General features: G+C 42.8%; 3 protein-coding genes across 12 annotated transcripts in view; 2 read left to right on the top strand and 1 right to left on the bottom strand.

The window, feature by feature from the left end:
* kank1a (KN motif and ankyrin repeat domains 1a) overlaps positions 1-3,213 on the bottom strand; it is a 37,899-nt gene extending 34,686 nt beyond the window's left edge. For 5 of the 10 annotated variants that reach the window (XM_060055138.1, XM_060055129.1, XM_060055135.1 and 2 more), the window contains exon 1: positions 2,992-3,213. The gene's annotated coding sequence lies outside the window, so the exon portion shown is untranslated. The remainder of the gene's footprint in view (positions 1-2,991) is intronic. The other 5 variants (XM_060055133.1, XM_060055130.1, XM_060055128.1 and 2 more) reach the window with 3 other exon arrangements.
* Positions 3,214-4,482: 1,269 nt separating this feature from the next.
* Positions 4,483-9,454, top strand: LOC132460117 (fructose-1,6-bisphosphatase 1-like). Its single transcript, XM_060055157.1, has 7 exons — positions 4,483-4,727; positions 6,063-6,225; positions 6,467-6,559; positions 6,783-6,923; positions 7,502-7,639; positions 8,096-8,215; positions 8,803-9,454. The coding sequence occupies exons 1-7, from the start codon at positions 4,558-4,560 to the stop codon at positions 8,992-8,994; spliced, it is 1,017 nt and encodes a 338-aa protein (XP_059911140.1). The 5' UTR covers positions 4,483-4,557; the 3' UTR covers positions 8,995-9,454.
* A 1,191-nt stretch (positions 9,455-10,645) lies between these two features.
* Positions 10,646-15,086, top strand: part of fbp2 (fructose-1,6-bisphosphatase 2) — a 10,669-nt gene continuing 6,228 nt past the window's right edge. The window contains exons 1-4 of the mRNA XM_060055159.1: positions 10,646-10,950; positions 13,112-13,274; positions 13,928-14,020; positions 14,908-15,048. Coding sequence (XP_059911142.1) covers positions 10,778-10,950; positions 13,112-13,274; positions 13,928-14,020; positions 14,908-15,048 — 570 coding nt within the window. The 5' untranslated portion in view covers positions 10,646-10,777. The remainder of the gene's footprint in view (positions 10,951-13,111; positions 13,275-13,927; positions 14,021-14,907; positions 15,049-15,086) is intronic.

A 15,086-nucleotide genomic window follows, 5' to 3' on the forward strand; every position in this document is an offset into this window, starting at 1 on the left:
AATCCTAGCTAGCCACACACACACCGCACACCACACACACACACAAACAGGTGACCAATACCCTCTACTCAGTTGTATTCTGCATAGAACAACATCCAATATTGTCCATTGGAAAGCTCCTTGCAAGGATGTGATTGCAAATCACAATGGGAATAATCCGACCTCATAACATAAAAGGGAAATAGTCGATGATGCTATTGGGAAGAACGACAAAAGGCAAATGAGGCAACCATCCACATTACGAGATGGATAAAACCTTCCATTAGCCATGACATTTCACTTCTTACACAAAAGAAGTAGGAGATTCAAGACTGAGCTGTCCATCCATATTAATTGTCATAAGCCAAAAAAAATACATTGAGGCTTTAAGTTGGGTACTTTGTGAAATCAGGAACAAAAATGGCAAGCAATCAGATTGAACTGTTGAAATTGACACTAACCTGACCTTTTTGTTTTGAACTACATCGTGGTTTGAGGTCATTTCCATTTTGTAACATTGCCTGTGTAGGTATTCATTTAAGAGGAAAGGAACTCATTTAAAAAGGAGATTCAATGTTTACCCATGATGTCCTTATCAAATCCAATCCAATCCTCAAGCCTATTTTAAGCATCCTGGGCTAAACCAGGTTTTTCCTTGGGTTTTCTTTGCCCAGCACAACACTGCAAATTAAGGTGCACATGGTTTATAATAACAAGGCAAACATTCAGTTCACACAGACCACCATCACGCACCCTTTTAAATCCTGACAAGCTGTTCCCTCTCCCTCATTCTTACATGCAGAGATATTAGAAAAACTGCCATCTACAGAAAAATACTCTACCAGGAAGTCAAACTAAGCAGGGTCTTCTTTCCCCGCTGATTCTATATAGGCTGCACAAAAACAGAAGTTCATCTTCTAACGCTTTTGTTTTTAACTTTCAAGTAACCCAACCGGTATTAGGGCCAGTAACAAAACTTTCCACCGAGCATCACGTCTACGGCTTGAACTGCAAAAAAAAAAAGCAACAGCGGGCTACAGACGGCCACAGAGACACAAAAAAGCCGGCCAGCAGCATGCGGGGCCAGGCCCGGATTAGACTCGGACAGCGCAGCCGAGCGGAAGTCATTTCCTCTAAACAAACATCGGAGGGCCCCGGGGGGGCCGATGATCACAGAGAGGCGCTGGGCGGTTGGAGGGCAGACGCGGCCCGTCGACGGAAGCCAAGCTGCTTTGATCCCGGCAGACACAAGAGGTCGTTTAAGGGAGGTGTTAATTGAGAGACGCCGACCATGTGTCCGCGAGACGGAGGGGCCCGCGCCCCGTAATGTGTACCTCTCAAGCGGCCGGGCTAAGCCAGATGCACCAGCCGACACCAGGCTGCCCTGTTAAACACAATCTGCTAAGAAGTGCCCCCAGTGGGAAAGCAGTGAGGAAGCAGTGGAATGGTGTTTATGTTATCGGTGGTAGAGAGACCGTTACCATTAAATACTGAGCTTTACTGTAAGACCCGACATTTCTATCCCTTTTATGATAAAATTGGGTAACTTGAGCTTTGACACATGGATTACAGAATGATGAATAGGCAGGAAAAACAATATTTCATACATATTGATACGTTTGAACCGTGCTACTTGTTTCCGTGAATGTTCAAAGATTATGGAGCGGCATGCCAAGACAAGACAGATGCATCTTAGGATGCTTCATTCAACATTAGTCTAAACTCAGCATCCTATCGGATGTCTGCTGCTTTGATGTGTGTAGTCGTTTTGCAAGATTTGGTGCAAGATTTGAGACAGTCAGAAACAGTTTGGAGGTCATCTTTGGTTGCAAAGTTGCTAAATAGTTATCTGTCGACCATAACAAGGATTTGAGATGAAAATATGTTACATACAGGAAAACATCATCATAGTCCCTTTAACATAATATTTGAGCCATAGTTTAAGGGTCTATGAGAAGGAGACTCAAGCCCAACCACTATAGATTCCAATCTTTAAGTCCTTTGAGCACAATGGGGACCACCATGACATCCAGGTCTAAGGTTCAGCATCATCTTCACCCCATGTGGATACCCAAACAATTTGAAACCTACAAACGGAGAGGTCCCCTGCCAAAACTTTTGTTCAGTCATCACTGGAATGTGCCCCAGATGAGTGTGTTGGCATGAAAGATAATATCGAGAATGTTTTGTTGTATTTTAAGGATGAGAGTCGTTCCTGAAATAAGGCGAGGTGGCGTCTCTGACGACTTTTCTAAAAAAAGAAACGTGACCCGTGATTCCAATAAGCCATACAGCAGCGAATTGTTTTTAAAAGTTGGTGACAGTCCCTTTCACTGCTCCTCAAAGACGCCTTTGTTGAACTCAAGCCCTGCATTTCAGACTCTGGCAAGTGAACAATGTGAGGAGACATCTCTGCACTGGCGCCTGAGGTGGAGGTGTTCAGGATATGAAAATCTCTTGGTTTCCTACATGACTGAAAGAAACATAAATACACCAACTAATAAAAGCACAGGGGGCTTTATGGAGACTAAGGACATAGATAAAGACAGCCAATATCACTTTAAAAAATATATAGATAGGAAAAATGCGTATTCTTTAGGGAACCTATTCAAATTCATCCACTTGTGTGCGTCTGTGTATCCACTTGCGTGCGTATGTCGCAGCAATGTGACTAGTCGCGTAGGGCCATCATAAACAAAGAAAAGGGACGGTTGCGATCCTCTATGAGAGCTCAAAGTTCAACATCTAACCTAGCCGGGTTGAACACCTGTTGAGGGCAATATAACCACTTTGGTCGAAGAGACATATTAACGGAAGTACAACATTGGAGCAAATCGTTGCAATGTGTATAAACAAACTAAAATGCAAGCATGATAGACACTACGGGTTGATCATTAGCAAAAATCGAATTTAAAACCTGGATGACCAGATGCGGTGATACAATACGTTTAATAACAACGTAGTCCCATTATATTCCAAAGCCTGAGTAACAGCATGGGGCTCACTACTTACCAACACCAAGTTTCCCAGTCAATCAGGTCTTTACGTGATGTTAACCAGACGCGTATTAATTGCTTTGTAGGCTACTGCAATTGAAGTATGACCGAATTAATTGTAAAGGAAAGCCATGTTGAAACCCTTATGCTAGCCCCAGAACGTGTTAAAACGTAAACTTTCCCCTCGTCTGTTCCTCGCCGACGGTCCTCTTTGTAGTTGTCCGTTCAGCAAGTTCTTAAACTGCGCTCATGCGCACTTGATGGCCGGACCAGTGGCGTTCCACCCATTATGAAGGTCCGCGTAGCAGGTGACGCTTACCTGCTGCAAGGTTGCTCTCCTCTCGTTTATCTATAACAGTGTGATTTAAGGAAATGCAAACTTTAAGTTCCTTACCATGGCTTCATATCTATCTCGAAATGGACTTATTTTCGACCATTTATTCTACATTAACTTTGCACGTTTTGAGAAACACATCTCATTTTCGGTTTTCCTTTTTCTCTAGGTTATTGTAAAATTTGAAAATATATATTCAGTGGATGTTCATGTTTACGTAAAACAGGAAAATAATGCAAACTATTACTACTTTTATTGAGCTTGCAAGGCAAAACACATTTTTAATCGCAATGAATGGTTGGTGAACAGCGACATCGTGTGGTATTTGTGTCATCTTGCGTAAAGTCCGCAAAGTAGCAATGTTTGAGAGGGAGAGAAAATTACGCTCGTACGTCATCATCATACATGTGTGTATTATATTGGGTGTACGTATCTGACAGAAGTGAAAAGTGCATAGCTGCCTGTTCCGTCCAAATTGCATCACTGTCAACTGATTAGGTCACAGATTTAAATGTAACATATAAAACACACTTGACACAATGCAGCCCAGCAGCATAAAGTGAGATAATTACAAAATGTATTTATTCCTTTTGTCCCTTTTTTTGCAATAGACTGGTGTTATGCTAACTTACAGATTTGAAACATGGCGATAACGTTGACTTGTATGGAGTCGCGCCGCCCCGTCGCTTTAGGTTAGAACGCAGAGTGAATCGTTGTTGAAGCTGACAGGGAGACAGACAGACCGACCGGCCGACTGACCGATTGACCGACCGGCCGACTGACCGATTGACCGACGGGCCGGCTGACTGACTGACTGACTGACTAAATGACTGATTGGTAAGATAAAAAAAATAAACCTGTCTGAAGGAATTCTGAAACTCTTATCTTCTATCCAGAGGGCAAACGGCAAAATAATTGTCAAACTCGGATGACCAAATCATCTCACGAATTTATCTTAAAACCTTCTTGGTATTCAAACTGCTGAAATTGTGTAAAATACACAACCTGATGTCGCAATGCTTATGCTTGGTTTTATTTCAGGGTTGACAGCATCCATTATTCCAGTCACATCCCGCTTTCGGTGACTTTATCAGTTCATCGCTGGATTCACACCACATTGTACAATGCACGCTCTTCGGATTGGCTTTCCTTTATTTACCATCCCCTTAACGCAATAAGTTCCGCGTTATATGCTTTAAACGTTTCCCCTTTCTCCACACACTGCACTGGTGTGATCTGCTGTGCAAGATGTCAGGACAAGGACCGTTTGAGACCAACTCAGTCACTTTGACTAGGTTTCTTCTGGAGGAGGGTCACAAAGCCAGAGGGACCGGAGAGTTAACGACACTTCTAAACTCTCTGTGCACAGCTGTTAAGGCAATTTCCGTAGCAGTGCGGCAAGCAGGAATCTCCCATCTGTAAGTAAAGTATTTTTTGTTTAACGATCTATAGATCAGTCAGCCAACCAGTCGCGAAGGTAGTCGTACACATGGCTGGATGAATCGCATACGCCGTTCATCAAACTAACCCTCCCACTTTATATTGTGTTTAATTTAATTGGTTAATGAGGAAAATTAAGTTGATACATTTAACGACCTTATGAACCTCTAACTTGGTAGATAGATACAAAAATGGGTAAGCCTAATACGAAGTAGGTACATTAACTATGTTTTCCTTCTCGTGATTCTAAGGAAATTCTTAAATCCCTCATTTTATTTTCCCTTCATTGGCAGAGAATGCCTGGCCATGGGAGAGAGCTCTCCTAAATTACATTTCCTTACTCATAGCCGGTGATGCATGCATATTTTGCTTGACACCTTCCCAACTTTGCATTTTCTTTCTTGCTAATCAGGGTGTCCAAAAAAGGTAGCAAAGAAGTCTGAACAATAAACCACAACAAAATGTAATTTATCTTTGGATTTCCTCGAAACACAAACAAGTAGGTGAGGGGAAAAACGGTCTGTCTAGTTACTGGACCAGATGAAATGAGACGGAGAGGTAATAAAGTCTGTCGGCACGAGGACCTTGGATTTATTAAGTAAAGTGGCAACGGTTATACAGAGTCATAAAGCGTGAGAAATCGAATATGTCTAAGTCCCTAATCAGCGCTGATGGTTCGTCCAGAGCTTCGCCTCCGTGGAAGGTCTGCTTCAGAAGAAGGTGATGAGTCCCTGTGTGATACAGTCTTAAGCTGTATCCTCCTCTCGATGAGGTGTGTGCGTTTGAGATGTGTGTGGTTCTGTGTGTTTTTGCTTGACCTTGGCTCCCAGGCCCTAGTATATGCATGTGTATCTTCTTGTGTTCTTCCTAACGGGGGAGAGCTTCAAAGAGTCTCCTGTTTGTGGCTCTCCCGTTCTTGAGGATGACTGGTGCATTGTCTGAGTGTCTACCATTTGCCTGGAGGAGAAATGGGGCCTTGGTTCTGGCCTTGGCCTGACTATATTATCATGTGTGTGTTATGTGTTAAAAGTTGACTATATTGTAATGTGACTGCCATGTGATGTGCTCATCAGGCTAGGGTAGGAGTTAGCTATATTTATAATGTGCATGTGATGTACTCAGCAGATTATTTTGCCCAACATAGGCTATTAGGGAAACGACCATGTCTGGACCGAACTACAACTTGAAAAGTAGTAAACACATGCACACACACACTCATTTCATCTGTTTCTGAGCAGACAGAATCCTAAATCGTAAGATGCTTATTATTCCTTTTCAGTATTCATGACTCTGTAATAATGTCTCTTTATCAGCTATGGCATTGCGGGCAGCGTCAATGTGACCGGGGACCAGGTGAAGAAATTGGACATCCTGTCCAACGAGCTGGTCATCAACGCGATCAAAGCGTCCTTCACAGCATGCATCCTGGTCTCTGAGGAGGACGAGCACGCCATCATCCTGGAAGCAGGAAGCCGGGTCAGTGGCTCTGGGAGAACGGGGGAACGAAGCCCACAAAATGAAGCGTTTCATCGCTGGTTTCGGGAGGATTTCAATACCATTGGCACTTTGTCCACGTGGTAGTAGTTTTAACACGGTACCTCATCCTACTTGACACAGACAGGTTTGAATGGGGACTTTTCCCTTAAAAGTACTGTTTATATTAGGGAGGTCCTAGCTTTTCTATTAAAACCTTTTCTCTCACTCTCTTCTATTGCAGGGTAAATACATTGTGTGTTTCGACCCCCTCGACGGCTCATCCAACATCGATTGCCTTGTCTCCATCGGGACAATATTTGCCATCTACAAAAAGGTAGTGAATCATCGAAGATTCCACAAAACTTTTACCGGCCACCCACAACAATGCGTTTATTTGACAGGGACAATGCACAAATTATAATTGAGCCTGATTATAGCCACAAGGCTAATTTACATCTGTTGCGTTTGGTGCTTCTAATGAAACGACCGTCACCACAACCACATGCCGCTGAAGGGGGAGTTACTTGTGACGTTACAGATTCGTTTGAACGTTACAGACCACAGATGGGGAGCCCAGCGAGCTTGACGCCCTGCAGCCGGGCCGGGACCTGGTGGCGGCGGGCTATGCCCTGTACGGCAGCGCCACCATGATGGTGCTCTCCTGCGGCCAGGGGGTCAACTGCTTCATGCTGGACCCTGTGAGTATCAGAGGGACTTTCCCTCACCAGGGCTGACTGGGCGCGGGAATATGTGAATGTTTTCCATCAAACTCAACAAACCAAAAGTATGAGATTGCAGCAATGTCTCTTGAGATTGATTTATCCTTGTTGTTGTAGTTCTTGCGGTGACCTTTTTCTCTGCTGTAGTCAGGCTCGAAACTAGTCGGAGCTTTTATAGCAGTTTGATAAATGTGATGTTTGAATTTCATTGAGAAACAGCACGTTAGCTCTCCCCGTTACATCCAGTGATGTTACTATCGCGGTACAACAACCACATTCAATGGACATATTCACAAAGAGTTGTCACGCACCCTTAATATCAGGGGGACCTCCGATAAGGGGAGGGACACGGCCTCCCTCAGTTTGAACGGGTGCGATGGCCCTGACTTCAGACGAACGTTCAGCATTAAGAATGAGACGAATTGCGAATTATGATCACCCGTCACTTTGTTAACCTGCTCATTTAATTCCCATAACCCAGTAACCCTGTCAAAGCAGGTATCCATCTGCATGTAAACATACTAATCAAAAGTGTGTGTGGTTACCTGACTGGCCAGGCGATCGGGGAGTTCATCCTGACAGACAAAGATGTGAAGATGAAGAATCGAGGGAACATCTACAGTACAAACGAAGGCAACGCCATGTACTTCGAGCCGGCCGTCACAGAGTACCTGCAAAAGAAGAAGTTCCCAAAGGTAAACAATGTGGTTGGTTACAACATGTGCGACATATTTCCCTAAAGTCTTTGCCTTTTGTAGCTGTTTCGTTGTGTGGGGTGTCTTTGGTTGTTATTTTAGAAGGGTATGCCACTCTTAAGAATTACCTGGCTTAAGATTCATGATGCGCAACATTTATTGGCATGTGAACCCATTGCTAGCTCTGAATGTGTTTTTGCGTCCCCAGCTTTAAATGTGTGCATCTGCTTCCACTCAAATTGTTTTCACTCAATGAACATCTCAGGACTATGGGTAGTGACTACAGTGGTTGTGAAGTGCGAAGAGCCCACCCTCACATCTATCATCTTACGTCATTTCACTAGCTTATCGAGGGGCAACAAGAATGTTGCACTGCAATAAGGGTAACATGAAATAAGTCCTGGTTAAAAACACTAGGAATGTTTCTACCCTCTACTGTACGTCTTTAACCACCAGGACGGCAGCGCACCGTACGGGTCTCGCCACGTTGGCTCCATGGTAGCAGACGTCCACAGGACTATGATGTACGGCGGCGTGTTCCTGTACACAGCCAACGTGAAGAGTCCCCAGGGAAAGGTACAGTACCTGTCATAAGCTAGAGTAGTTACTATTTACCCAGGATGGGACAAAGGATTCTTGGTGCATACCAAACATTTTGGAAGAATTGTAAAACTTTGTTCTTCTAATGTAATTTCTGGTTGTTTATTGGCACACATCATTTGTTGCTGAAGGATTACTTTTCAAACAAATGTAAAGAATAATCCATATTTACCATTTTAAGATGGTATGGCATTGTGAAGACGTTTCACTAGATTGCTCTATCTACAAACCCGAGTCTGTGACACAATGCCATTTCCTCACATACCTCATTGTCGCCACGGTGTTTGCTAACGTGTAACCAAGCAAGCTTGCACAGTTGTTCGGAACACGGAAACGTACCTCTCAGTGTGACTGGGGAGTTTGTTCGCATCATGCCATGGTTTACTTCATGGACAATTAAGCCATGGTAACCATGGTAATTGTCCACATTGGTTTGTGGACAATTACCTATTGCTGAACATTTTCTTTTCCTAACATTTTCATTTTGGTGTAACAGATGTTCTAGAACGTGTTCTTAGTCGTTCTTCTGTGTCCATCCCCCCCATCCCCCAATGTCCTTGTAGCTGAGGCTGCTGTACGAGTGCAACCCCATGGCCTACATCATGGTGCAGGCAGGGGGCATGGCCACCACGGGCACCCAGAACGTTCTGGACATCCAGCCCGTGGACATCCACCAGAGGGTCCCCGTGGTCATGGGCTCGTCCGACGACGTGCGAGAGTACCTCGCCATCTTCATGAAGCATGCCAGAAAGTAGCAGGCCAGCCAGTAGCACCCTCTGTTGTGTGAATGTGCATTTTTTGGTTGTGTTTATGTGTGTGTGTGTGTCTTTGTGTGTGTTTGTGTGTGTACACATTCCACACAGGAAAGGGTACTGGGAAATGACTGGACCCCTTCCTCAGAGTTTATGTTCTGCTTTGAGTAGCAACAGTGCATGAGTCCAAAGGAGTAAGACAATGCTTGCCATAAGCTGGCAAGCAAACTCACAAAGACACTAATACTGATTAGTACGTGCACAAACACACACACACACAAACACACTCACGCACATATGGATCACATGCTACATACAACAAACATTTGCTTCACACGTAACTTAAAACAAGCACCTTGATCGGGTTGGAACATTTTAATATATGTTGGGCCACATACAAATATCTATGCAAGAACGCTTCATGCCTTGATCATGTCTGATAAATAAAAATTCAAACTTCAAAGACTGATTCTTTGTTGTTTTTGTTTTAAAAGTGATGGGTGTATCATGAATGTCCATAGTGGGGGAAAAAGGGCAAATTATAGCTATTACAATAAAATGAACAGGGGTTTGAGTTGAGAATTTGCAGTATTTGAGTTTGAGCAGTTGAAAGTTAAAGTCTGCCCCCATTCCTTGTTTGAATGTGACTGGATGTTGAGACACTGATACTAGTCAACTGCTGACACAGTCAGTCAGGGAAAGCACGCATGACTTCTGCCAGAACCTAAAATGAATTCAATATTCCTATTTGTGTTACTTTCAAACCTGACGCACAAAATGATCAGATCTATTAGAAAAGTGTAATGGACATCAATAGTTGCAGTGTCCTTCAGCAGTGTATATTAAAGTGCATGGATATTCTATCTACAGGAGTTGACCTTTGAGTTAAATGTCAAAAGGACAGCATGGAGTCAGAAATGTTATTTGAGACAGTGAATGACACATTACACATATAAATGTGAATCTTCTGCCTTTGATAAACCTTGTCCAGCAACACATTTAGCTATGTATCACTAAACAGCTTTGCATTAACAGAGCAACACATAGTAATAACTTAATACTTTACTTTACTCTGTTGTGCATCATTGCAATACTGCAAGTGATGTAGGGGTGATTATTACTCAGCCTGACATAGAAATTCTTGCCCAACATCAGATCCAGTGTATGTAAGTATGGGACAAAGCATTGGGTTTGGTAAAGTATTTTCACCAAATACAAGGGCTAAAACATACAGAGTTACGGAGTCAAGAAGTTCATTCTTACTTCGGCAAAGCATTCAGAGGGTCACACGTTTCTGTGCAAGAGAGAGACAATGGCTAAGCACCAAGGGCCTTGGCTTTACAATGTAACAACGGTTAGGAAAAAAGGACTCATACTCTGGCATTTGGCTATGTTTAAACTATTATTGTGAAAGGTGTAACACTCCTTTTTGATTTCAATGAAAAATCCCAAGTTTTAAGAAAGGGGCTTGCCTCTGGGTAGGGGATTATGCTTGTTATGACCACGTCGACCACAACTGTTATCTGACACTGCATCTTCCAACACACACACACACACACACACACACACACACACACACACACACACACACACACACACACACACACACACACACACACACACACACACACACACACATAAATAGAACACTTGGCAGGACGGTTATACCTTCTGTCTGCTACACTCTGCCTCACATTGTGGATTTGCTACTCGACAGGAAGACACCTTAGGAGAAGTTAGGAGAAGCATTCACAAACACACAAACTCACACACACACACACACACCATGTCGGATCAGTCGGAGTTCGACACAGACGTGTGGACGCTGACCCGCTTCATCATGGAGACCGGGCGTCAGGCCAAGGGGTCGACCGGCGAACTCACCCAGCTCATCAACTCCATGCTGACGGCCATTAAGGCCATTTCCTCGGCCGTGCGCAAGGCAGGACTGGTGCACCTGTGAGTACTACCTGTGGGAGTAGATGAGCTTGGGCATTCGACCAACGCTGCGTTGGCTTAGAACCACTGGTGTGTGTGTGGACACCTCTTTGGTTAACCTCACTGCAATTGCATAACTGCAGAATATTACACAAGTGCCTGGTTAAAAAAAAAAGGACTGTTTAGAGATCCTCTTTTTAAGCTGTTATGTTGACAAAACACCATTAAGAGTTGACGGTCTCTGCAACCCTACATGGGGGAATAAGGATATATCTTTGGAGTGAATACATTAGTTGCATTCATTTATGTCAAATTGAAAGAGGCAAGACAGAGTGTTAGCCACTGAGGATTCATTCACTTCCTGGTTGAGGCTTTTTTTGCACAGTGCAACTTTAGACACTATTGGTGGTCCAGGGGAAGCAGGTGGGGAGATCTCGGGCTCCTCTAGGAGAAAGCATTAAAATTAGTATATTAAGAAAATCAAATTGGAAACATAGAGTTAGAAAATAGACTTGATAGAGGGGAGTCATTCCCTGACCCCAAAGCCTTTGGGACATTTTACCAACCCAAAGGTGATAATTGGCTCATGGCTGACTATTCAAAGTATATCACAAAACAAATCCTCAGTAGCAAAAAGTTGAATCAAAAGAACTAAAAAGTCAGTGCCTTCAATGGGTGATACTATTTTGATGCATTGTTGTAAATTCCTTAACAACAGAGATAGAATACAATTGGGGTTGTGTAATCTTGCACAAGAGATGCATAGTCGAGGTATAGACATTGGAAAACAGCCAACATCCTCTGGAAGGTGACTGGACTGAGATTAGAGACAAAAAGGGCTATTTTGTAAGGGCTTCATGGGATTCAATGCTTGCCATGGGAATTTGGTATCTATTCTTAGCATCTCGAATGCTTTGTTAGGTAAGACACTCTTGCATCAACGCAAGTGAGCGCAAAAGAGAGAAAGAGAGGAAGAGCGCGAGAGAGAGAGAGAGAGAGAGAGAGAGAGAGAGAGAGAGAGAGAGAGAGAGAGAGAGAGAGAGAGAGAGAGAGAGAGACAGAGACAGAGACAGAGAGAGAGCGTGAGAGAGAGTATGTTTGTTTGTATTTGTGTGTGATAGTAAGTCTCAATGCAATAGATAGTCAGTCAAGTTAAGACAGTAAGTTTGACCAGATATAGCCAATATATATATAGCCAATGAGGCACAGTGAATCAGCAGCGTTAAGAGAGTAGAGTTAGGCAGATATCACAATTTGGCCGAAATATGAATTTGGCTATGATGCTTTGAGGCTAACGATATGTGTTATCTGTCACCAAAGGAATTGTTCTACAGATTTGCATCACCTGCAGTTCATCAACATGGAAACCTTAAAATCTGTTTAAATTAGAATCTTCAAATTCAACAATTATCTTCCTCGCATGTCTGTGAATTGCTCACTTTTGTTGTTGAACTATATCATCCAACATTTATCTACTTTATGTTTTACTTATAAAAACATAGGCATTGTAGCCATAGTAGGTTTCCCCCTGGCCCACTGCTGACATCTAGAGGAGCATTGGATATTCATAAGTCATAGCACATTTACTGTTTTTCCAATCTACGAACACACACACACACACACACACACACACACACACACACACACACACACACACACACACACACACACACACACACACACACACACACACACACACACACACACACACACACACACACACACACACACACACAAACACGATACATAGTATTCAGCATAATGCAATAGTGGTGAAATTGAAAGTGATTGTAAAAAAAGTTAAGTTTGATACAAAGATGCACACCCCGACTTCTATGTTCAACTAAGGAATGTTTGTTGATATTTTTAGTATTTCTAACATTAAGACACGGGTTAACATACCCTTGGAAGAATCTATGGCAATATAGCCTACATTGTACAGTAATACTAAAATCCCAGTCTCTGGGACTATGATCCAGAGATGGGAAAAATGTAAAAGTTCATGTATGGCCCGATTTGTTAACACATATTGTACAATATGTTGACAATGTGCGCTAGATTCCAAGACAACCCACAGTAAGAACTAGTTTTGACTCAGATCACGGATGTAGGCTGCCTCTGCTAACGGTTGACAGAAAGGGGCTACCGACTGATCTGTTCAGCTGATTGGCTGTTGTGTCAGGCAGGGTCTGGCGGGTTCGGTGAACGTGACGGGGGATGATGTGAAGAAGCTGGACGTGCTGTCCAACACGCTGGTCATCAACCTGCTGCGGGCGTCCTACACCACCTGCTGCCTGGTGTCGGAGGAGAACGAGACGCTCATCGTAACGCCCAAGGAGAAAAGGGTCAGGGGTCAGGGGTCACAAGGGGGCCTGGGTTGACGCATTGTGTACATACACATGAATATACATACAGTACAGACACATGAACATACATATTGCTGGGTCATACATTACATACATAGAACACGTATACATACATACATACATGCCCATACACATACACACACATATATATATATATATATATATATATATATATATATATATATATGCATATGTACACACTACCCTAAGCCCACAACACATATACATAGCAAACATGTTCATACATACATGCATGTACATACACGCATACACATACATATAAACATAATACATACATACATACATATTAAAAAATAAATAAATTAATAAACATGTACATACACACATACATATGCACACATACATATATGTGCAGATATACATTAACGGACACACACGCACACGCACGCACACACACACACACACACACACACACACACACACACACACACACACACACACACACACACACACACACACACACACACACACACGCATGTAACCTGTACAAAACTACAAGGAAGGTCTTAATGGTTAAAAATCGCAAAGAGACCCGTATTGATAGATAATGCTTTTCTAGAACAGCTCTTCTCACCCATTCAAGCTGTGCTTCCTTCTCTCTGTCCCCGAAGGGTAAGTATGTGGTGTGTTTTGACCCCCTGGACGGATCCAGCAACATCGACTGCTTGGCCTCTATTGGTACCATTTTTGCCATCTACAAACGAGTGAGTAATAATTGGAATACAAAATAGAGAATTGATTAATGTCGGGGAATCTGTGTATGTGTGTGTCATCCCAATCTATAAATATATATAGCATAAAACAGTTTCAACCTTTTGTGTACTAACATTTTAAGTAGTTATATTACGTACAATAATGATGTCACTGTTAAGGCCACCGACACAGTATTTGATCTATTGATCCATCTAATACTTTGAAGGTTTTCTGTCAGCTTCATTAGGCTGATGGATTTCTTAGAGATCGTAATAAATCCAAAGTGTCAAAGTCTAAATCATATGACAGCGATGCATGGGTTATTTTACTTACATAGTTACAATTATATAAGACTTCGTCTTATTATGAATGGTGGAACACGCAATAAAACACTAAATAAATCGTATTCATATTTTCCTGGCAATGAATACCTTCATTTAAAATATCGATTTGTTTGGTCTGAAACAACAATAAGGACACAAGGGGACGCTGCAGTGCAGCTAATTTGTAGTTTGGAAAATCCATCGGATTCAGTAAAGTCTCTAATGATTAATCTGATTAATGATTCTCTGACAATATCGGCTCCCAAAGACATCTTCCAGAACCTTGATAAAGTAGTGGATAATCATTATATGGACTAACTTTTTTCTAGACGTAGCCTACATTAATGTTCACCAACAAAAAAATAATAATTGTGTCATTATTCCCGGTGGCTACTCCACCGGAGTAGCCTATCATATTACATTGTATTACTTTCTTCAGATAGGCCATGTAGACCTTAAATAAAAACACTTTTTGAATTAACACTTCCGGGATCATGGTGTCACATTGTGGCTGTTTGCATTTGGTCTTAACAATGGATGTTTGATAAATGATAAAGTTGTGATGTGCGTTAAAGACATCGGAGGGGGAGCCCACGGTTCAGGACGCGCTGCAGCCGGGCAGCCAGATGGTGTGTGCCGGCTACGCCCTGTACGGCAGCGCCACGCTCGTGGCCCTCAGCACCGGAGCCGGGCTCAACTTTTTCATGTTGGATCCCGTGAGTAGACCTCGTTCAACCAGTTTCCAAGGGTCCAG

The sequence above is a fragment of the Gadus macrocephalus genome, chromosome 6, assembly GCF_031168955.1.
Source record: "Gadus macrocephalus chromosome 6, ASM3116895v1".
Classification (NCBI taxonomy): Eukaryota; Metazoa; Chordata; class Actinopteri; order Gadiformes; family Gadidae; genus Gadus; species Gadus macrocephalus.

Bases quoted from the DNA above. Each gene is read 5' to 3' on its own strand.
- LOC132460117 (XM_060055157.1), top strand. From the start codon at position 4,558: ATGTCAGGACAAGGACCGTTTGAGACCAACTCAGTCACTTTGACTAGG. The intron at 4,728-6,062 runs GTAAGTAAAGTA...TCTCTTTATCAG, and splicing joins CAAGCAGGAATCTCCCATCT to CTATGGCATTGCGGGCAGCG. The intron at 7,640-8,095 runs GTAAACAATGTG...TTTAACCACCAG, and splicing joins AAAAGAAGAAGTTCCCAAAG to GACGGCAGCGCACCGTACGG.